Source organism: Cornus florida, unplaced genomic scaffold, assembly GCF_030987335.1.
Source record: "Cornus florida cultivar Cherokee Brave unplaced genomic scaffold, ASM3098733v1 CherokeeBrave_3.0.0_Hap2_Chr11, whole genome shotgun sequence".
In the NCBI taxonomy this organism is placed as follows: domain Eukaryota; kingdom Viridiplantae; phylum Streptophyta; class Magnoliopsida; order Cornales; family Cornaceae; genus Cornus; species Cornus florida.
The window spans coordinates 10800667-10825512 of record NW_026775581.1 but is presented as its reverse complement, the minus strand read 5'-3'; the positions used below and the strand labels follow the sequence as shown (position 1 = coordinate 10825512).

The 24846-nt window shown below is 36.7% G+C and overlaps 1 protein-coding gene across 1 annotated transcript; it reads right to left on the bottom strand.

The window, feature by feature from the left end:
* Positions 1–6511: 6511 nt before the first annotated feature.
* On the bottom strand, positions 6512–24346 carry LOC132283811 (pentatricopeptide repeat-containing protein At1g80880, mitochondrial). Its single transcript, XM_059785838.1, has 2 exons — positions 23633–24346; positions 6512–8287 (listed from the first exon to the last, which is right to left on the bottom strand). The coding sequence occupies exons 1-2, from the start codon at positions 24244–24246 to the stop codon at positions 7198–7200; spliced, it is 1704 nt and encodes a 567-aa protein (XP_059641821.1). The 5' UTR covers positions 24247–24346; the 3' UTR covers positions 6512–7197.
* Between the last annotated feature and the right edge of the window lie 500 nt (positions 24347–24846).

The window sequence follows — 24846 nt, the reverse complement described above, 5'->3', positions numbered from 1 at the left end:
TCATAGCATAAATCACATCATTCATGCAATTTAAACAACATAGAAGCATGCGGTACACGCAATAAGATATTCAATATGCAAGTATACGTACACAAGTATACAATCAATATTGAAATGCTCTTAAGACAAGTATACAAGACATAAGTATACTAGGTTATCTAGAAAGTAAATCATCAATATACAAGTGTACATACCAAGTGCGCTAAGCAATATTGAAATAGAATACAACATATATATTCAAGTATACATTTCTAAGTATACTAAGCAATGTCGACACACATGGCATACAAGTATAAAAATCCAAGTATACAAAGCATTTTTAATATACAAGGCGTACAAGTATACTAAGCAAGAAATGAAGTACCATGCGTCCAAGTACAAATTAAAAGTAATTCACAATTACAACTAGGAATTGAATGCAAAATCAGCCAATGGCGGAAAGATAAAGGACATATGGTCTCAATGACCAAACAAGTGATCTCGGGTTACTAGCCCGCAAGGAACTACCTAGTGCGCACTATATGTTGTAGAGGGAACTCTCATCCCCCGTACTAGAGACATACTCTAGCCTTAACATATTACAATGTCCATACAAACTTTCCAAAAATCATCAAGTTGTGCAACAAGTATATCACATATACACAATGCACATTGTCAATTACCATGCACAACCAAGTCATGGAATACACACAAGATATGCTCTAGGCCTTCAAGCTACAATGGCATGTTAAATGTCATATAAGTATAATGTGTATAAAACAAGTTAAATCATAACTTCTACTCATGGAATACCATCTTATAATCATACACCAAGTTGCAAATTATAAGTTAAGCAAGAATAGAACATCAATACTTAATTACCTCAATGAAAGTATAAAAATGGAACTTAATTAAATTAAATAATTAAATTCTCAAGATTTCAAAGCAACTCCAAAAATTCTAAATATAATATATGTCAAAGGTCATAGCAAGGCCTAATTTAATTTCAAGTTACAAGCCAATTCTACCTTAGTTACAACAAGGTAAATTAAGATCAATGCCAAGAAAATAATTAAATAAATTTCTCAAAACTCATTCAAATATTCTCTATTTAATATATGTTAAAGAACATGTCAAGACATTGTTTAAAATCAAGTTGCAAGTTAATTCTCCACTAGATACAACTAGGTGAATTAAAGTTCATACAAGAAAATAATTAAATAAAGTTTCCTAAACTCATTCAAATATTCTCAATTTAATATATGTTAAAGAACATACCATACTCATTACATATATCAAGTCAAATATCAATTTAAATGAATGTGACACTTGAATAGAAATAAATTAAACTAACTAATTAATTTCTCTATAATTTAAATCAATTTCAAATGACTCCAAATAATTATATGCCAATGGTACTATCATGGTAATCACATATATCAACTCAAAAACTTAATTAAGTAAGTAGAGCAATTAAATAGAAATTAATTAATTTTAAATAATTAAATCTCTAGATTCTAAAACAACTCCAAATGACTTTATACTAATACAAGTTATAGATCAAGTCATGACCTTCAAGAATATCATGTCATAGCTTAATTTCATGCAAGGTACTACAACCTATTAATTTAAATAATTTAAACAATTTATTGTAAGCTATAAAAACAATTAAAACACTTAGATTAAAAACCTAAATCACCCCCTACCTCACAAGAAGATTGTTCCTCTTGAATCCAAAGCAAACAAAGGAATTTTACAATTTCCTTCGAGGGTTATATAGAGGAAGGTGAGGCAAGCATTTTGTGCTCCAAGCTTTTAGGTCTAAGGTGAGTGGAAGGAGGTCAAAACCAAGGTTTTAAGCCTAGGTTAATGGTTTCCTTCAATGGTGGCTAGGGTTCTAAGTGAGGAAGAAGAAGTTTAATGTGTAAAATGAAATAATTAAAACACTTTAGTGTATTCCTCCACTCACTTGGTCAATGAAAGTCAAACACACCTAGTCTTGTACCATTCCCTCACACACACAAAAGCTAGAATTTAATTAGAAGCCTACACTTGTCATTAATCTAGTGGTTCATTCTAGGCTTAATCTAAAGCCTACACTTGTCAACAATCCAAGCCAACAAGTGCACCAATGCTAGGCCAATAAGTGGGTGAATATCCACCCTTCACATGTCATCATCCAAAGCTTCCAAGTGTTAATCAATGAGATGCTTACAAGTGGACCAATGAGAGCGCGACACTTGTCACACTTTCCGATAATTACAAAAAGGTCCTTTTTGAAAATATCTTCCAAAATAAATTACAAAAAGGTCCCTAAGAAACAAAATAATTACTTTTTATAATTACGAAAAAACCTCAAAAATAAATAATGTTTCCAAAGAAACTATACTTCCATGCCCTTTTACGTAAAAGTAAACAACTACCATACTTTTCTAGAAAAGTAAAAATACACAAAGCATGCAATTTAAATATCATGGATGCATGCAAAATCGGAACCAAATTCGAGCATAAAAAGTGAGATTACACGAAGAAAATCATTCTCGGGAAAAAGAAGAAAAATGAATAGTGTCAAAAAATGAAAATGTGGAAATGACTCGGTCCTTAAAGGAAGTTGTCAATCCAAAGGAAAGAGTCTCGGATACCATTTCCGAACACTCGAGACTTCACTAAGTGATGAGTAACCGAACTCAGAAAAGAAATTTCAATGGAAAAAATTTATCCGTAAAATTTCAAAAAAAAGAAAGAAATGAAATTGACCGGGTCATTACAATGAGGGCAAGTGGTAGCTGTTGGGATTTCTATGCCCTGGTAGAGCAAATTCCTATTTGGATTATAGTAACATATGTTACTGACATATCTGAAATATTTATGATTTATATAATTGGTGAATTCAATGTATTATGTTTCGATTTATTATGGAATTAATACTGTCCACTTGATTACAGGAGATATTTATATATGTATGTAATGGCAATCAATACATGAATATAAATAGTAATCATAAATAGTTAATAATTGGTAATTATGAATGGACTCATTATTAATTAAAACTTGAACTAGATCCGCGTTAGGTTGAGATATATTGCAAGAGCCGTCATATGCAATTGCTCCCTTTCACTGTCATGGCATTTGACTCTTAAGCATGAGAGAAGTATAGACTCTTTTATTAATTAGTAATTACTTTCATTTTTCGGCGGAATCTTCAAAATCCATAGATCGGCACTTTGGGTAATTATGTAATTAATAGATAGAGGGTTATATTTTCAATATTTGTATCATTACTATTTATATTTATTTTATATTGATTATGGTTCATCACAAAGTAAATTCGAAGGCCTTCGTGTATTTTTAGACAAAATGATTTATTATATAGTTATTTATTTAAATTATTATTTTTGTTAAACAAATGTTTTATTGTGATCAAGCTGGAAATAATCAAAGGTACCAAAATAAATATATTAATTGGCTTTATTTATCCGATAACTAATTATGCATAGAGGGGTCAAAGTGCAATATTGACTTAGAGGTTATTTATTATTTAATTGGAGGCAATTAATTTCTTTTAGTGGAGTAGAAATTAATTAATAAATTAATTTAATTGGATCCATGGACTGGGCCAATTATTAATTCATTGTAGCCAATTTAATAAGCCCAAATAATTCTCACTCATAGCTCAACTTGATATTAGAATCCTATTAGATTTGAGATATGTAAATTAGAGATTGAGAAGGATTTATTGTTTACTTTCTTTATCTTTATTTTGCCTATATATACATGGGTTCATGTATATTTTAGGTAGGATTTTGAGAAGACAATAAAATATTTTCTCTCTCCAGTTTTTTAAGGTTAGTGTTCTCATCTAATGAAGGCTCCCACAAGCCTATTTTTTCAATGTCATATATGGAGGTTTATAAGTGATTCCTATAGGTAAGACCATTACTAAGAAGATGGAGATTTAAGGAGAAGGCATCTAGCAAAGGGATCTACAATAAGTGAGAACATTCACTTTCGAGGAGAGATCTAAGGTTTACTCAAACCTTGATGTAAGTATTCAATCTATTAATTGATTGATACATCATATTTTATTTTCGCATAAAACTTGTCTCTATGTGATGAATCAAGATCTATATATGAAAATCCATTAGAAAATTTTTAAAACTTGCACGTTTCCTAACATATATAAACACACACACACACACACACACACACACACATTTCAAAAAGTGGGGCACGCCATTTTGTTTCAAATTTGATCCCAATAAGTGATGTTTTAGACCCTTTTTGTGGAGATCCAATGTCACATCTCAAATATCAAATTCTATCATGTATGTGGAGAAAAAAAATCTCCTCTAATGAGATCTTGACACCTATACAATAGGTTCCTCCAATCACGAGATGACACATATTCAAGCTGCATACCAAAGCCCAAGATTGAGCCTGAAACTGCGGATTGGGCCGAACTGGTTGCTCCAGCCCAAGCAAAGCTTAAGCAGAAGCCCAGCCCTCTTAAGAAACCCAGTTCGATCCGTAGAGGCACATTGGACCTGACCTTGAACCCTAACGACTATCATTAGGGCAATACATGTATAAAAGGAAAGAAGTGCGCAAGATAGAGAACAAATCAAAAAAGTGGAGAAGAACATTTTTCTTTCTATTTCTATAATCAGAACCAGAGGTAGGGAAAGAGTTTTCATTTTTGAGAGTAGAGTAAGGTAGAGAGATTTTTTGTACCTATAGTGTATATATGAATACATCAGAATCTATACTCCATTATCAAATGTCCACAAATTCAAGAATTTGAATCCTCATGTGGTACTTTTTTTTCAATGTTATAGTGTATTTAGGGATGGCAATGGGACAATTTGGGGCGGGGATTTTATTCCCCATTCCCAATTTAATTTTTTCACCCCCATAACTGCCCCAAAACCCGCCGGGTTTTCAAAGCAACCCCCATCCCCATCTCCATCCCCATTTACATAAACTGTTCCCTAAAACCACCCTAAACGGGGCGAGGCCCCGCCGGGGTGGGAATTTTTACCATCCCTAATATATATATATATACCTAACCTATTTTAATAATATATCATAGTATGTAAGGGTAATTTAATAAATTGATAGTATATTCGGGTCAGGTCGGGGTGGGGCGGGGCAACCATCCCCTGAAACCGTCTCAAAACCTGTCAAATTTTTCAAAGCAGCTCTCATCTCCTCCCCATTTACATAATCAGTTCTCCAAAACTGCCCCCAAAGGAGGAGGGGAGGGGAGGAGCGGGGCCCCGCAAGGGTGAGGATTTTTGCCATTCCTAAATGTATTATTGTACACGTGCAATAAATTGAAATCATAACACCATTATTTTGACGAGGTTATAACACCGCTATTTTGATGCTCAATAATGATATTGCACATCGATTTAATACGTTACAAACATATAAAGCATCTTTCAACACCAAAAAAAGATACCAAAAAAATAGTGATATTCAGGTAGAAAAGTTGGGCCTTGGAATACATTTGATTGGTTATTAATGTAAGAGATTAGAAAGTAGAGGCTCCACTGTTGTATATTTATATACATTAACCAATTTAAAACATTCCATTAAAGAATTTCTGACTTTAAAATCATTTTTCAGATACAAAAGGATCTGGTCGCACATTCAAATGCCATATTTTGAATAATGCAAGTCCCACGCGACTAAAAAGCAACGTCAGAATCCCATGCGTGGGGCATCGCTTTTTTCCAAACGATAACTTTGAAGTGGAGCATTTGTTTTTCCCTTTTTCATTCTTGGACCCTTATGCCGCAATCCATGCATACGACAATCAGCATGACTGTTGGAACATCACCACCTAGCATGGCTTTTCATATTTATTACTTCACACGAAACTATCAACCATGGAAGCTCGAACTGTAAAGATTGAATCAATGCTCAGTATTTAAATGTTCGAAGTTAAAAGCTCAGATAAAATTTGAACTCATTTAATCAAAGAGTGTGGCCCTGCCCAATTGAAAGATGGTAAGATCCAAAACCCATCGAAGAAATTTGGTGAAGTAAGAAGAAACATTTAAAGTTAATAAAGAATGACACACTTTCCAATGTAAGTCTGAAATGACACACTTTCCAATATAATTTAGATAACAATTATCAATTTATAATTCTCAACACAATTATTAAGAAATTAGAAAAAAAAAAAATTATTTTTAGATAATTATAAAAAACAGTCATTTAAAAAAAAAAATATTATAATGCGTTCAAATGGAATAAAAGCAGAATATTTATTCAGTTTTTTAAAAATAAAAAAAATTATTTTCAGATGCAGAATTTTTGTTCAGTTTTTTAAAAATAAAAAAAAAAAATTATTATTATTATTTTCAGATTGACAAACCAAATAGACTTTGCAGCATTGGAACAGCGAACAGCACTAGGCTTAGCCAGTAAGTCAATCTTCAATACTGCCACCTGCACCATTCAGGAAGTTAGGCCAAATAGCACATTAAAGGATAGTGATCTTACACGCCTCAAAGTCACATAACTATGCATCAATTCTGATTCATATTCAATTTACTGCATCAATTCTTTACAAAATCGAGCCAAAAGATCAAAATGAAAATTTTGAAACCACTTGAAAATCCAAACTTATAAAAGACATTTCCAAATCCATTCTTAATAGCATTCAAACAAACTTGGCCTTCATTTAACCAAAATATAATGCAAAAAACAAAATCGGTCGGCTTCCCTTTTTTTTGCTTCTGGCAATTGGAATTTTGAAAGTTAATTTCAGCATAATGACAATCCAAACGAGTCATGACTAACAATCCATGAGAGGCTCTTGAATAATCTTCTATAAACATGTTGCTACCTCCTTAATCAGCTGCTAAATAAAACCTTCCCTTAGGCCTTCACTTTGTGCATTAAGAACACATGTTTCCCTCAAGTTAGAATCATGTATAACCACGGAGACCCACTCTATTCGGAGCAACGACATGAACTCTGACTTCTTGCTTCTGAGATTTCCATGAGCGGGTTACAGATACCAATTGAACTACCGCTTGCTAATGTAGCTGTAAAGTTTATAAAGTTATCCTTTTATAGAGCCTTCCCTGAGCTACACCATACTCTGACCGATCACCATCAGATGCCACATTATTAGCAAACTGGCATTTCAATTTTCAAGCTAGACGCAGATGATCTTTCACAGATTTAGAATATTTAGTCAGAGTTCTATGTTATGCCTGCTTGCTTATTTCTAGACTGCTTACCACGGTTTTTTCTTCTAATCGAACTGCTTTTCCCAAGACATACCTGGGTACCTCTCTTGTTGCATCTCACAACACTTGGCTGCCCTTCTGATTCTCTTTCATTATTGCTACCTCGTACTGGTTCCTTCAAGAGCATCTGGAGCTTTGGGTTGTCTAAAATGCCACTTGATCTCATTTCAGCATAGAGTTCTCTCGCCTTGGTCAATAACCCGCACATTGCCAGCCCCTCCACCAACGAAGTGTAATGTGCACAATCAGGCATTACCTCGTACTGCTTCATTTCCGCCCAAATCTTCAATGCATTCTCAGGTTGCTCCAATTCGAAGTTTTTACTGAAAATCAGAAGAAAGGTATCCTTGTTCGGACCAAGACCCGCTTTCCTCATACGGCTAAGAACTTCTAAAGTTTCCTCCAAACTTGCACCATTGAGAAATGCATGGTATGTTTCAATAGTTGGACTGACATTCTCCCCCACCATAGAAGCCAATATGGTTCTTGCCTCCTCTAGCTTTTTTGCTTCACACAAGGGATGTATCATAGAGTTGTAAGTGGCAGAATCAGGTAGCAAACCAGCCTCTTTCAATTTGTCCAAAATATTAAGAGCTTCTGTCAGGCAATTTTCATGAGTAAGTACAAAAATCAAAGAATTGTAAACCTCGAGGCCTGGGACCCAGCCCCTTTTCTTCATTTCATCATACAGTCTCAGTGAGTCAAAGAGGTTCCCGACCTTTGAGAAGCAGGAGATCATGTGGGTATACGATGTTGCATTTGGCGTAATACAGCAATTGGACATTTCTCTCCAGACTCTCTTAGCTTCAAATACATCAAGACATATATTACACCACCCATTGAGAATTATGCTGAAGCCCTCAATTTCCAAGGGGAAGAGCTTCTTATTTAGAAACATAAACTCTTCAGCCTCTTCAATGTTTCCATGCTTACAGAGAGTATTCAAGAGTGCATAGAATGCTTTCAGATCAGGAGTTATTCTGAACTTCTCCATTATTTGGAACGTTTGTATAGCCTTGCCTGGATCATTTGCAGCTGCATAGCTGTCAAAACAAAAATGTAAAATGTAAAATAAAAATAAAAAAAGTAAACAAACAATAACCATAACCATAATTTGAATTACCATTTGACCAACAGATCAGTGGCCTAACGGTACCAAGCTCCTACTTTCCAAAGGGAGGACAGGGGTTCGACCCTTGGTGGAGAGGCATGTGTGTGTGAGTACCAATTAAGAAAGAAAAAAAAAATTACCATTTGTACAATTGGAGTTTGGAAATCAACAAACTTAGAATTGTTGTGAAACCTAAATATAGTTTTTATATATTTTGCAGAAGATTGTCCAGTTCTCTCTCTCTCTCTCTCTCTCTCTCTTTCTCTCTCACTGTTAGCATTTATAATAGCCACGATTTATGGAATGACTTGCCATAATAACAGAGATTTGATTATGCTATAGAATATGCCATAAAATATGCTTTAGAATATGCTCTGATTTGATTTAGATTTGATTTAGTTTCATTTCTTGTAATATGAGTATGTGCTCTTTTTACCTATAAATACTTGAGCCGTGAATGAGTGATCTATCTCATTCAAGTCTTTACACAATTCTCTCCTTTTTATATTTCTACTTAGTATCAGAGCTAACACATTTCCACACCTTTCAGCAGCCTTACTACTTGTGCGACAGCCACCTTAGGTTGTTTGTAACATCGATGTGACATTGCCTACACATGTTTTTCTGTGTTACTGTTTTGTGATCGAAAACATGTATTGTTAAGTTTTACAATTTCTTTTTTACTCTTCTAGGGTTGGGTAAATTGGGATAGTTAGTCTCCAACACCTAGAAGGGCTGGGTAAAAAAATTTAGTCTACAAAAAGGTTCCAAATATTGAGAAAGAGGTTGTCTGGCTATTTGTAAGTGGGCATCGCTCCTTAAAAAAAGTATGTATTTGGATTTTTCGGGAATGGTCTGAGGAGACCATTTGATTTATTAACAGAATTTGTGGTGTTTTTGGAGTTTTTTATTGTCGTGTGACAGATTATGGCAGATTCAGGGTCTTCACTGTTAATTATCTTGGCTCAAGTTATGTGGTGGTGGTGCTATTTTTCCCACCGACTCATCAGAAAATGCACGACTTCAAATCACCACAAGTGAAGTTGGATGGTTCCAACTATTTGATTTGGGCACAGTATGCCAAGATGTTCATTGGTGGCAAAGGCAAGATTGGTTCTGAGAAAGAGCGAGCTGAGTCAGAGAAGGCATATCCACAGTGGTTTGCAAATAATGCTATGGTTATGTCTTAGCTAGTCAATTCGATGCAACCAAACATAGTTGTTGACTATATGTTTATGAAGACTGCTTAGCAGATTTGGGATTCAGTTCAACACACTTATTCTCAGAGGCAGAATAATGCACGGATTTTCCAGCTAGGGCGAGATATCACCAGGATTTCTCAGGGTGACTTGACAGTTTTAGGTTACATCGCCAAGCTTCGTGCTATTTGAGAGGAGATGTCATATTATGATTCCTTCCACTCTTGGAAGGATCCAGATAATACAGTTTTATATGCAGAGATTGTGGAGAAGAATCGAGTGTTTCAGTTTCTTGCCTGGTTGAACGACGAGTTTGAGTGTGCTCATGTTTATTTATTGGGCTTATCTTCATTCCCTACTCTTGAGGATGCATACTCCTATGTGTTATTAGATGAAAGCCGTCGGACTCATCCATTAGGTGTTGCTTCTATTGATCGTTCTGCTATGGAAGTTCGGGTTCCCAACCTTTCAGGAACTGCAATATCCCAATCAGTTCAGAGCTCTACCACCGGTCCTTCTCTGGGACGACAACGTGGACGGTGTGACCATTGCGAAAAAATTGGTCACATCAAATCTTGTTGTTATGCTCTACATGGATGCTCATCGCAACAGAAGCAACGGCCTCGATCCTCCATTGCGAAAAAATTGGTCACATCAAATCTTGTTGTTATGCTCTACATGGACGCCCATCGCAACAAAAGCAACGGCCTCGATCCTCTGCACATTCTATTACACAACCAGTCTCGATGTCAACTCCTGACAACTCTGCCTCTACATCTTCTGCCACAGTTACCTTGACTCAAGTTGATCTGGACAAGTTCAAACAATTCTTCAACCAAATGGAGGCATCATCTCAGCCAACCTCCACTTATGCCCACTCAGGTACTATTGTGTCTACACATAGCATATATACATCTTCGACACCATGGATCATTGATTCTGGTGCTTCAAACAATATGACTGGTATGTCCTCATTTTTCCAATCTTATAATATCTACTCTGACCACCACAAGGTACGCCTTGCAGATGGCTCTCCATCTTCCAATGGGAAGGGTCACATATCAGTTACTCCTTCATTAACTTTGCCAGATACACTTCATCTTTCACAATTGACTACAAATCTTATTTCTGTTATTAGCGTTACCAAACAATTAAATTGTAGTGTAATGTTCTTTCCCTTTCATAGTATTTTTCAGGATCTAGTGTCGAAACAGACGATTTGCAATGGGCGTGAAGTGGACGGTCTATACCTGTTGGATGCTCCATTGTCACCTCAAACACATTTAGCTTCATTTTCTAATTTTGTTTCATCTAATAAAGCCTAGCTTATGCGTTGGCACATGCATTTAGGACATATTTCTTTCGGTTATTTAAAACATTTATTTCGTTCCTTATTTTGTAACGTAGCAGTGTTAGATTTATCCTGCAAGACACGTCATATGGCTAAATATGTTCGTTCCAATTATCCTGCTAGTAGTAACAAATCTACTTTAACACCTTTTGATTTTGTTCATTCAGATGTGTGGGGTCCATACCCAGTTACTTCTAGTCTTGGATTTCGATATTTCATGTTGTTCATTGATGATCATAGTCGTGTTAAATGGGTTTATCTTATGAAAACCAAAAATAACGTGTACACAATTTTTAAAAATTTATGACAATGGTTCAGACTCAATATGGTCGTACGATTAAAAAATTCAGATCTGACCAGGGTACAGAGTACACTTATAGGGCGGTACAACAGTTATGTACAGAATTTGGGATTGAGCATCAGATGGCTAATGTTAAAACTCCTCAACATAATGGCTATTCTGAGAGAAAGAATCGCCACATCCTTCACTTAGCCAGAGCAATCTGCATTGGCATAAATGTTCCCCAGTCATTTTAGGGAGATGCAGTTCTTACAGCTATTTATATCATTAATAGGACTCCTTCTGGGGTTCTTAACTTTGCAGCCCCACTCTCAATCATACATCCCAATTCATCTCTTTGTTTTATTCCTCCACGAGTCTTCGGGTGTGTGTGCTTTGTTTAGCAGTTGGGGCACACTCGTACAAAGCTTGACCCCAAGGCTTTGAAAAGTGTGCTTTTGGGCTATTCTCACTCTCAAAAAGGTTATAGGTGTTATCATCCTCCCAATCATCGGTGGTTTATATCCATGGATGTTTCTTTCTTTGAGCATACTCCATACTATAGTGGCTCAGTTGGTTCTCAAAGTGAATAGTTCCCATTGAATATAATGGATGATCACCTCTTCCATCTTCAACTCCTCTACCGTTACCTGTTTCATCTTTTATGATTCCTCCTCGTAATGCCCCTCCAGCAGGGGGAATTGTTCCTTTTCCATAGGTTTATAGTCGGAGACAACATGTACAAGCTTCTACTCCCACGATCGACTGCCATGTTCCTTCGGCACTAGCTCCGCCTTCTCAAGCTATTGTTTCGTTTAATGATCGCCCCATTGCTCTTCGAAAGGGTAAACGTTCTTGTACATACCCTATTTCTAATTTTGTTTTCGATTGTGCTCTCTCACCCTCCTATCGGAGTTTTCTTGTTTCTATTGCCTCGGTTCCTCTTCCTTCTAGTGTTGCAGATGCACTAGCACAACCTCATTGGCGTGATGCTATAACAGAAGAACTACAAGCACTTGAGAAAAATCATACTTAGGACATGGTTTCGCTTCCTATTGGACGAAAGGTTGTGAGTTGTCGTTGGGTGTTTACAGTTAAGCATAAACCAGATAGGTCAATTGCTCGTTACAAGGCCCGGTTGGTTGCCAAGGGTTATGCTCAGACTTATGGCATAGATTATCAGGAGACTTTTGCCCCTGTTCCCAAGATGAATACCATCCGTGTATTATTTTCCGTTACTGCAATTCGATCTTGGCCTCTATTTCAGTTAGATGTCAAGAACGCCTTTCTCAATGGTGATTTACAGGAGCAGGTGTACATGGTTCCTCCTCTGGGCTTTTGGTCTCCTGCTCATTCTGGTATGGTCTGTCGTCTTCGTCGTTCTTTGTATGGCTTTAAGCAATCTCCTCGAGCTTGGTCTGATCGCTTTGGCACTGCCGCGCTCAAGTTTGGTTTCCATCAAAGTGCAGCTGATCATACCTTCTTTTTACATCATTCAAGCGGTAAGACAGTTGCTCTCATTGTGTATTTTGATGATATTGTTCTTACCGGAGATGATGCTATCGAAATTGCTGAGGTTAAGAGTTATCTTGGCCGTCAGTTTGAGATTAAGGATCTTGGTCCCCTACGGTACTTCTTGGGCATTGAGGTGGCTCACTCCAAGGCTAGCATTTTCATCTCTCAACACAAGTATGTTCTCGACTTGCTTTCTGCTTCTGGTCAGCTTGGCGCTCATCCTACTGATACTCCGATTGAACAGAATCATCGGTTGGTTGATTCTGAGGGAGAGTTGTTGTCAGATGTTGGTCAGTATCAACGACTTGTGGGGAAGCTCATTTATTTATCCATGACTTGACCTGACATTGCTTATGTTGTGAGTGTTGTGAGTCAATTCATGCACTCTCCTCGTACCCCTCACCTTGAAACAGCTATTTGGATCCTTCGTTACTTAAAAGGGTGTCCGGGCCATGGTATTTTGTTTGCCAATCATGGTCACTTACGTGTTGAGGCTTAAACAGATGTTGATTATGCAGGATCAATTTCAGATAGGAGATCAACTTTGGGTTATTATACCACTATTGGTGGTACCTTGGTTACTTGACACAGTAAGAAGCAAGATGTTGTCTCTTAATCTAATGCAGAGGCAGACTATAGGGCTATGGCTCTTGGGGTATGTAATTTGCTATGGCTAAAAACCTTGATGACAGACTTGTGCCTTCCAGTGTCGCTTCCATTCTCACTCTACTGTGACAACAAGTCTGCCATTAGCATAGCAGCAAATCCCGTTCAGCATGACAGGACTAAGCATATAGAGGTGGAACGTCACTTCATTCGGGAAAAGATCATCTCTGGTCAAATTTGCACTCCATTTGTCACAAGCTCTCAGCAGCTTGCAAACATTCTTACAAAGGGTGTCAGATTGTGTTTGAGAATGCATTGTCCAAGTTGGAACGTTTCAGATATCCACGCACCAACTTGAGGGGGAGTGTTAGCATATATAATAGCCACGATTTATGGAATGACTTACCATAATAGCATAGATTTGATTATGCTATAGAATATACGATAGAATATGCTTTAGAATATGCTATGATTTGATTTAGATTTGATTTAGTTTCCTTTCTTGCAATATGAGCATATGCTCTTTTTATCTATAAATACTAGAGTTGTGAATGAGTGATCTATCTCATTCAAGCCTTTACACAATTCTCTCCTTCTTTTTATATTTCTACTCTCTCTCACACACACACACTCCCAAACAAGTTTATGTTATGAACACACACACACACACTCCAAAACAAGTTTATGCTATGAACACCACACTCAAAAGCAATATAAAGCAAGAAATTCATATGGCCTTCTAGTTCATGAATTTTGAAAAAGAACAATGATAATGTTGAAGAATATTATTATAGGAACTTTAAATTACTCCACAAAATATTGCTCTGAGAATATTATGGGAGTGATTTTAGTCTATGATAAAATATTGATTGGAGTGATTAATGGGATTGATTTTTAAAATCTTTCATTAACGTATTTTCCATATTTATCACTTGTATTCTTTCACCTATAAATAGAGTGATCGTTGTATACAAAGATTAAGAGAGAATATAAAAAAAGTGATGTGGCCCTTTGGGCTTTGTTTTGCTGTGGTCTTCATGTTTAATTTCTCTCTTCACCTTTTATATGTTTCAACATGGTATCAGAACAGGTTTATCATACCATACTCTATACTTTACTCATCTACGATCTACGGATCAACTCGTCTCGGATCTTCGGATCACTCGTCTTAGATCTTCGGATCAACTTGTCTCAGATCTTTGCAACTCGTTTCGGACTCTCAACAACTTCGTACTTAATTTCAAGTTGGACACTTGAGTTAAAATCTTTGTGTACCAACTTAAGAGAGGGTGTTGGAAAATATTATTATAGGAACCTTAAATTATTCTACAAAATATTGCTCTAAGAATATTGTGGGAGTAATTTTAGTCTATGATAAAATATGATTGGAGTGATTTATGGGATTGATTTTATGAATCCTCCATTAATGAATTTTCCATATTTATCGCTTTGTTCTTTCACCTATAAATAGAGGTGTCATTGTAAACAATCTTTAGAGAGAATGAAATAAAAGAGATGTAGCCCTTTGAGCTTTATGTGTAGTGGATGTAAGCCCTAGTAACTGAATCACGTTATATTCTTGTGTTCTTCATATATTATTCCTCTCTTCAACTTTTATTTTTCTTTCAACTCATTTTGAATCTTCGGATCAACTTGTCTCGTCTCGAATCTTCGGATCAACTCGTGTCAGATTTACTCGTCTCAGACTCTCACAACTTCATATTTAGTTTCAAGTTGGACACTTGAGTTAAAATCTCCGTGTACCAACTTGAGATGGGGTGTTGGAAAATATTATTATAGGAACCCTTAAATTTACAGAATATTTGATATGAAAATATCATAGGAGAGATTTTAGCCTATGATAAAATATTGATTGGAGGGGATTAATGGGATTGATTTTAAAAATCTTCCATCAATGTATTTTCCATATTTATCACTTGTATTCTTTCACCTATAAATAGAGTGATAGTTGTATACAAAGATTATGAGAGAATATAACAAGAGTGATGTGGCCCTTTGGGCTTTGTTTTGTTGCGGTCTTCATGTTTAATTTCTCTCCTCACCTTTTATATGTTTCAACAGATAGAAAATTTCAAATGCTATGGAAAAAAATAATGAGAAGTCAAATTTTCAGACCAGGTTGTTTATCCGAATGCCGTGGCAAAATGTCCATTTCATGCCATGTGGTGTTCAACCATATAAAAGAATCACAAACCAAACAAATGAAATCAATAATTACGGAATAACAGGCAGTATGGATACTTCAAAAATTACAAACATAGATATATATATCAGAAGCAAAAGGCTCAAAAATTAGTAAGATTAAATACAATATGTGGAACGCAAATTTTAAAGAGTATCAAAGAGTGAGGACATAAATATAACAATGTTAAGACCAAAGGATTACTCCAAAAATATAATATCCCAATAATACAGAAGGGCTGAGGTTAAATACTAATGTAATTAGTAGGATCTGAGCAGTTGGACCAAACGGAATCAGGCTAGTTGTAACCTATGTGATAAACGAATATCAACTTAATAAAAAGGAAAATTTTGTAGGATAGTTATTGAGCCAACTATCTTATACGGAGCAGAGTGTTGGGCTTACAAAATAAATAAAAGCAATGCATTCATGTAACTAAAATGAGACTATTGTGATGGATGATAGGAGTTACCAAAAGAAATAGGGCTAGTAATTTACCCGTGAGATAAAAATGAAGAGCCGCATATATTAGTAATGAGATAAGAAAAAATAAATTTAAGTAGTATTGACATATATAACATTTGTAGACCTGTCAATGTATCAATAAGAAAAGAAATATTATTTTTTATAGAAGGTAAGAAACAACGAGGCCAACCAAAACTACTATGTGATAAAGTAATTAGAAATAAATTTGAAAATTTAAACATGAGACATGGCTTTTTATAGAAAAGAATGGAAAATAAGAATTCATATGGTCGACATTAGAAGTGCTTTGAATGTGAGGAAGGTGCTTGAATCTTTTCAGAGTGTTATAGGGTTGGCTGCTCACAATAAATCTTTTATTTTATTTTTTCTCTAAGGCAGTTAGAAGAAGAAGGAATATTTTGAGTATTATCCAGCTCAAAGAGGATAGTTTCCCAAACAAGTATCTTGGCTTGCCTCTTCACCATGTGGGTTTGAAATCAAGTGCTTGTAAGCCTTTTTTGGATAAGATTGATGCCAGATTAATGTTGTGGTCCAATAGAAGGCTGTCTTTGGCTGGAAGGGCTGAATTATTCAAGTCTGTAATTACACCTTCTGTTGCTTATTGGTGTTCTGTGTTTCATCTCCCTGCAGCCGTCCTTAATTTGATCCAAAGAAAGGTGAAAAGATTCACGTGGGGGTGGCAATCATATGGTCAGAATGTCTAATTATTTGAGTTGGAAGATGGTGTGTAGTTCTAAAGCTGAAAGGGGGTTTGGCATCAGGAATTTGTGTGATATTCAGAGGGTTTTTACCTAATCTATGGTTTGTGATGCACATGAAGGAGAATCTCTGGGTAGCACGGTTTTCAAAGAGATATGCTACGAATTCTTTGGAGTGGAAAAACAGATATGAATAAGATGGCTCAACTATCTTGGAAGAAAGTTACTTTGCCTTTCAGAGAAGGAGGTTTCAATATTAGGAAAATACAGGATTTAGATCTTGCTTCTAGGCTATCCTTATGCTGGGACTTGTTGCAACAGAAGGAAAAGTTGTGGATTCAGTGGATGAAAGCTAGATATTTGAGTAAGTCTGCTTTCTGGTCTGTGGTGCCTAAGGCTGCTGATTCTGGTGTGTGGAAACAGCTGCTGGAAGTTAGAGAGATCATCTTGCAACACTGCACTTACAAGATAGGATGGGGTGATAAATTTCTAATTAGGTCTGATCCTTGGTGTGATGGATTGTCTCTGATTCAAAGATTTGGCTCAAACAGGCTCAGAGGCGTGAATCACCATGCTCCTCTTAGTTCTATTATTCATAACGGGCAGTGGACATTTGATAATCAATTGGCAGCTGATGTTAGAGAGTTCATTGCTAGATTATCAATTTCATCAGAATCTGATGCTGTTAAGCCTGTTATATGGAATCATGGATCTTTTTGTCTGAAGTCTGCTTGGGGATGTGTTTTACAGTATTGTATGAGTTGTCACACGTGTACAGTTAGTATTGTATGAGTTGTCACCTACCCCTCATTACCATATATAGAATTACCATGTATAGGGTTTTCTTGTTCTCCACTCACCTACTCCCATAGCTTCTCCTATATAAACACCATTGTATTATTGTATTACTTACTCAATAACATATAAGTTTTCATATATTCTGTTTCTCTCTCTCTCTTTCAACATGATATCAAAGCGGAAATCGATCCCTCTTTAAATTTTTTTTAGTCTTATTCAGACTCCGATCTTGATTCCATCTTGGCTTTCTCTCAATCTCTTCTCAGCGAACTCTCCTCGGTGATCTCAGTTCTCGTCTTAGCAATCTCTCTCGGATCCCTCCTCGGCTCTCTCCTCGATAATTTCTCTCAGGTTCATCTCGGCTTCCTCTCGGCTAAATCTTGGTTCTCTTAGCTCTTGTGATGGACACTAAGGAATCCCATCTTCTTGGGTCAATCACCAGCACCAAACTGGTAAAGTGTGAGCGTGCAAATCAGCCCTCCTCCACCGCTACTATCGTTACTTTAGGTAATATGTGTCTCCATGCTTCATCTTCTACACCTTGGATCATTAATTCAGGGGCATCCGATCAAATGACAGGTAACCCATCTCTTCTTTCTGATATTTCTCATGTTTTCTCACCATCGGTTGTTACTATAGCAAATGGTGTCAAATCACCTTTTCATGGAATTGGTACCTTCCGCACTTCGGGTCTCACTTTTTCATCAATTTTATATATCCCTCAAATTTCATTCAATTTATTATCCATTCGCAAAATCATATAAGATTTAAATTGCTCAGTTACTTTTTCTCCTTCCCGTTGTGTCTTTCAGGATCTCAAGACGAAGAAGACAATTGGTGGAGGGTTTGAGAAGGATGGTCTTTACTACTTCCAGCCTTGGTCCCTTCTTTAGGTGATTTTTCTAAGTTTAATTGTACTACTCGCGAACTTAGTAAACATCTCCGGGCTACTTTTAAGTCTCGTTTTGATAAAAGTTTATAACCTTTTGAGTTAGTACATTCGGATGTTTGGGGACCAGCTCGTACTACTGGTTTATTTGGTGCTCATTATTTTGTGTCATTTATTGATGATTATTCTCGTTTAACTTGAGTTTATATTCTTAAAGATAGATCTCAAGCTCTGTTTTTCAATCCTTTTATGCTGAAATTCAAAATCAGTTTGATGCAAAATTACTTGTTCTTAGAACTGACAATGCCCTTGAATATAAACTTAATGTTTTTCAAAAGTTTATTGAGTCGAGGAGCATTATCCATCAAACATCTTGTGTTGATACCCCTCAACAAAATGGAGTTGCTGAACGAAAGAATGGCCCACTCCTAGCTATCGCTTGTGCCTTAACAATTCAAATGCATGTTCCAAAACACTTTTGGGCAGATGCAGTTCTGGTTGCTTCTTATCTTTTAAACTGCATACCTTTTAGGGTCCTTCAAGACCCTTCCAAATAATATTTTCTGACAAAAATCCTTTTTCCATTCCTCCAAAAGTGTTTGGGTGTGTCTGTTTTGTTCATAATCTAAGCCCGGGACGAGACAAACTTTATCCTCGTGCCCACAAATGTATTTTCTTAGGTTATTCTCGCACTCAAAAGGGATATAAATGTTACAGTCCAACTCTTCGTAAACATTTTGTGTGTGCAGATATAACTTTCTTCGAGGATGTTCCTTATTATTCTCGGGAAGGCAATCGCCTGAAGGACTCTATTCTTCAAGAGTCTGTTCTTCCAACTCCAATTTTTGATTCTGACATCCCACCAGCTCTTTGTGTCTATGCTCGTCGGCGGAAAAGAGTAGCTAATCATGTTCCAAAGACTGAAGTAGTAAACCCAGCCTTGCCACTTCCACCAGTCGCTTCAACGCCGGGAGATTCTTCTATCTCTCCGAACTCTGATATTGATCAACCTATTGCTGCTCGGAAAGGTAAACAGTCTTGTACCAATCACCCTATCTCTAATTTTGTATCGTATAATAAATTGTCCTCCTCCTTTCAAGCTTTTTCTTTGTCATTATCCTCTATTGCTCTTCTTAAGTCCTACAGGAGACACTTTCTCATCCAGGGTGGAGGAAAGCCATGGAATAAGAAATAAACACTTTAAAATTGAATCATACTTGGGACCTTGTTCCTAAGCCTACTGATACTTAGGTTGTTGGTTGTCGTTGGGTTTTTACTATTAAACAGAAGCCTGATGGTACTGTTGACCGTCTCAAAGCTCGACTTGTTGCTAAAGGCTACTCAGACTTATGGCCTTGATTATAATGAGATGTTCTCTCATGTCGCCAAACTGAATTCTGTTCGTGTAATAATCTTTCTTGCAACTAATCTAAACTGGCCACTTCATCAACTTGATGTTAAAAATGCCTTTCTTCACGGTAACCTTAGTAAGACAGTCTATATGACTCAACCACCTAGGTTTGAGTATAAGGGGAAGTGTGTGTGTTATCTCAAGAAGTGGCCTCAAACAGTCCCCTCGTGCATGGTTTGATAAGTTCAATAAAACAGTGGTAGCTCATGGTATGACCAGAAGCCAAGCTGAATCACCACTCTCTCTTTTTTAAGAAAACGAAATGTGGTATTGTGATTCTTGTGGTGTATGTAGATGATATTGTTATCACCTGCAGTGACAAAGATGGGATACAAGTTCTAATCCATCACTTGAGTTCTAGCTTCCTTACCAAGGATTTGGGTAAACTTCAGTATTTTCTAGGAATTGAGGTAGCTCGGTCGAAGCAAGGCATATTAGTCTTTCTCAAGGGGGATCCACAACCAAAACAGCCAAATAAAGTAGTGGAAAACTAGACCTCCGAACACGAATAAGACACCTGGCGCTGGCTAAACAAGAGGCATCAATAGGTACCAAAAACGAAGTCGTGCACTATGCCGTCAGAAGCGTCGGAAGTATACTCTTGATCTATTACAAGATATTGGATATCTTGGTTCGAAACCTGTAGCTACACCCATGGAGACTAATGTAAAACTTAAGGTGAATGATGGTGACCCACTCAATGATCCAGAGATGTATCGAAGACTTGTAGGTAAACTTATTTACCTCACAATCACTCATCTAGACATCTCCTATGCAGTCAATGTTATGAGCCAGTTCATGACCAGTCCTCGGGTACCTCACATGGAGGCAGTTGTACACATCTTGAAGTATCTCAAGTGTGCTACGGGATGTGGTCTGCTTTATTGATCTTCTGAACATCTTTAGATTGAGGGAGATACAGATGCAGATTGGGCCGGTTCTCCTTCTGATCATCGGTCCACCACGGGTTACTGCACCTTCATAGGAGAAAATCTAGTAACTTGGAGGAGTAAGAAACAGTTAGTTGTAGCTCGTTCTAGTGCTGAAGCAAAGTATCGTGCCATGGCACAGACTGCCTATGAACTTACTTGGTTGAAAACTCTTTTACAGGAACTTGGGATTTCAATCCAGTACCCAATTCATCTCCATTGTGACCATCAGACAGCTATTCATATTGCTAGCAATCCAGTATAAACACATTGAAGTAGATTGCCATTTCATTCGATCTAAAGTTAACTTGAATGAGATTGTTACACCTTTTGTTCCTTCTGGCAGACAGCTAGCAGACATCTTCACTAAGACGCTTCCCAAAAACTTTATTGATTCCATAAGTAGCAAGCTGGGAGTTATTGACATTTACTCTCCAGCTTGAGGGAGAGTGTTGTACAGTATTGTATGAGTTGTCACACGTGTACAGTTAGTATTGTATGAGTTGTCACCTACCCCTCATTACCATATATAGAATTACCATGTATACGGTTTTCTTGTTCTCCACTCACCTACTCCAATAGCTTCTCTTATATAAACACCATTGTATTACTTACTCAATAACATATAAGTTTTCATATATTCTGTTTCTCTCTCTCTCTCTCTCTCTTTCAACAGGATGTTTGTAGGAAACATGCTGTGTTGTTAGATTGGACCAAGCTCTGTAGCAATTTTGTAGACCTAGAGTTTCTGTGGCTGTCTCTTTGATTTTACAGAACATAAATTTGTCCTTTGTGCATCCGCAGAGAAGAGGGATAACCTTGACATCTATTTGCCACAACTGTTTTGCTGCTATGGATGATAATTCTCATCTCTTCTATACCTGCCTGTTTGCTGCTGGTGTATGGAGGGAGGTATTAGGCAAATTAAATATTGTGACTGGTGATTTCAGTTCAATAGATGGCTTGATTACTTAGCTTCTGAGCCAGCTAAACCCTGCTTCTTGGAGGTCTAAGATCCTAAGCTCTGTGTTTGCTAACTCCATATGGATGATATGGTCTCACAGGAACTCTGCTCCACATGAAGGTTGCAAAACCTCTCCTACTGTGCTGGCTACTAAAATTGTATGGGAAGTACTTCTCTCATTGAAGTGCTCTCTAGAAGATCTGTTACTTATTTTCCATTAATGTCATGATGAATTCTATTAGGATGTTGTCTTTTTGGCGTTACTGGAGATGGGCATTTTCTTTAATTTGAGCTGTAATAGAGGGGTATGCCTCTCTTTTCTCCTTGTACCATTTTGATTTTAAATTGACACCATTCAGTAAAAAAAAAAAAAATCTTCCTATTGGCTGGCTATTTCTTCTTCTACCCATTCCGTTGTTTGGAGGCAAATGGTGTCAATGAGAGATACTATGTTGCAGCATGTGAATTTTAGATTCTTCTCTGGATCAGCATTCAGCTTGTTCAATGATGCTTGGTGTGGAGGCCAAACATTATTGCAGAGGTTTACTCAGAGGTGTGTTACACAGTTTCCTTTCTGTAGAGAAGCTACTCTGAATTCTGTCATTTGTAATGGTACTTCGTCTCAAGATTTTTGGGGTTCTAATATGCAGAATGTGAAGGACTATATTACTGCTATCTCTATTGTTCAAGGCACTGATACTTTGTTGTGGGATAATGGTCTTTTATTTCATTGAAAAAGGCTTGGCATGGTTGCAGAATTAGGTATTCTACAGTCCCTTGGAATGGTATCTGCTGGAAGAACGGTAGACCAAGGACTAACTTCACTGCCTTTTTAGCTTTACAAGACAAATTGCCCTCTTTTTGTAATCTTCAGAAAAGGGATTTACAGATTGCTTCTATTAGTGTTAATTGTTTCAAGAGTGATGATGCTAGAGATCATATCTTTTTGGCTGTCCGTTTTCTGGAGATGTTTGGCAGTGGTTTGCTTCTCTCTTCAATTGGAACTCGTCTGGTTTATCTTTCAATTCTTTGTAGAGTGGTGCATTAAGAAGTTTGCTGCTGATACATACAGATCTAACTTAGCAAAATGGTTTTTTCAGCAGGTTTATGGTCTATTTGGAATGAGAAAAATGTTGATTGCATCAAGGGTTTCAGAGGTCTGCCGTTAAGACCGCTAAACTCACTTGGTTTCAGGTTTTGGATGCTGCTGGTCTTTCTCTTCTTCATGTGGTGCATGCTATTTACTAGATTGGGCTTAGCTTCTGTTTGCTCTTGTTTTCATATGTACTGGAAGTGGTATTATTCTATTTTATAGTTGTTCTCATGTATTGTGAGGGAATGCCCTCACTGTTGATCTCTTGTACTAATTCTTCCTATCTTTAATGTTATACCCACACCTGCTTATGAAGGAAAAAAAAAGCCTAAGGACATGGAACACAGCTTTTATTAAAAGATGAAGCATATTTTTGTAATTTTGAAATCTTAGAGAATGATCCCAATACTTCAGCAATCAACCCCATTAATTTGCTTACACACATTAATCTGAAATTGTTGAAATATGATGGACAATACGGGTTTCATGCAGTTATTCAAAGTAGTGAGTTTTAAAAATCCTCAAAATTCCTAAGCATTCTGCGACAATGCCTTAAGCTAAGTATGTTTAACAGAAATAAATTTATTTCAGGGCTCCAGCCACACAATAAATCATAAAAATGGCACGGAAAAACAAATCCAACACTAAGTTTCTTCCTTCCTATACACAAATAATGAAGGATCCAGTTTTGAGCTTAAAAGCATAACACATTGTAGTATCAACTATATATATGTCTATAACCTCAAAGCAGAAAACCACCCACATTTATGTTGCATTACATAAGCCTTTTCTCTAATGCAACACAATTTAAACCAAAGAAAACTCCATAAAGTAGTAGAAAAGCTAAAGTGTTACCTATCAATCATAATAAGCATAGCTGCTCGTGTATCCATCGAAGAAGACCGATGCAAGTCACGAATCAAGCACCACGCAATGTTGAACTTTTTATGGTTACCCAATACCCATATCACCAAACCCCAAGTTTTTTCAACATTACAACCCCATTTCTCACCCCATTTGAAAACCAGGAATGCCAATTTCCATTCATCTCTCACTTCCCAAATCGTCGATTGAATCAAATCTGTATTCAGTTCGACCCTGGAATCATCAAGAAAAGCAATGGCTTCTTCTTCTGAAACAAAACCCTTGGCCTTCTTGAGTAACTGCACCAATTCATGAACACCCGATTGGTTTTGTTGATGGGTTTTGGGTTTGTATTCAACAAAATCGACTGGTTCACATAGACTTTGATTGTGGGAGGCTTGGAGTGTAGAGAAATGGGGGCTGTTTCGGAGGGAATGAAAGGGGACGAGAATTGTTTGATGAAATGCCAAAGTGAAATAGTGTTGTGTGTGTTGTGAGGTAGGAGGATGAGGAGGCAGTGGGTGAGTAGTTGAGGTTAGGATGAATGGCAGGAAGAGTTGGCAGTTTGTTCTTCGGAGCCTGCTTGCGAAGGTTATGAGTGCCATCTTTTATCGAAATTGGTCTCATGGTTTGGATGCCAGGAGTGACTAAGATTGTGCTTTATGCAAAGGTTACATGTGTCTAGACTTCAGGGTTGGTGGCATGTGAACTTCTATGGTTTAAACTTGTTCTGGGTCAACCACTGAGACTTTTATTATTTTAGGTCTTTGATAATGTTGAGCTTATTTTGAAGATAAAAATAGAGGTTTAAGAGAATATAAACAATAAACCAAATATATATATATATATATATTGTTTGGTAACTTTTTAATTTTTTCAATAAATAGAAAATAGAGAACATAAACATTGTCTAATAACCTAAAAATTCCATAAAAATTTGAAAAATGCACATTGATGGAGAAGAGTCCAACATGAAAGCTAAATACTTACAATATTAGGGCTAAAAAATGCGCCGAGAACAACTCGGGCTTGACTCGATAAGAGTTTTCATGTTCATTTACCAAGTAAATAAACCGCTTTCAAATAGTTTTGTTAAAGGATAATACCGAAGTCCTCACTTACCGTCGATGTAGACCAATAAAACGTAGACAAATTTTCTTTAATTATAAAATTAGAAATGGTGAGTACATAAATTATCTCTAATT

What these genes read in the sequence shown, in the direction of transcription:
- LOC132283811 (XM_059785838.1), bottom strand. Translation starts at nt 24,246, where the DNA reads ATGGCACTCATAACCTTCGCAAGCAGGCTCCGAAGAACAAACTGCCAA. An exon ending in ATGCTTATTATGATTGATAG is followed by an intron (nt 8,288 to 23,632) that starts GTAACACTTTAG and finishes TTGTTTTGACAG; the next exon opens with CTATGCAGCTGCAAATGATC.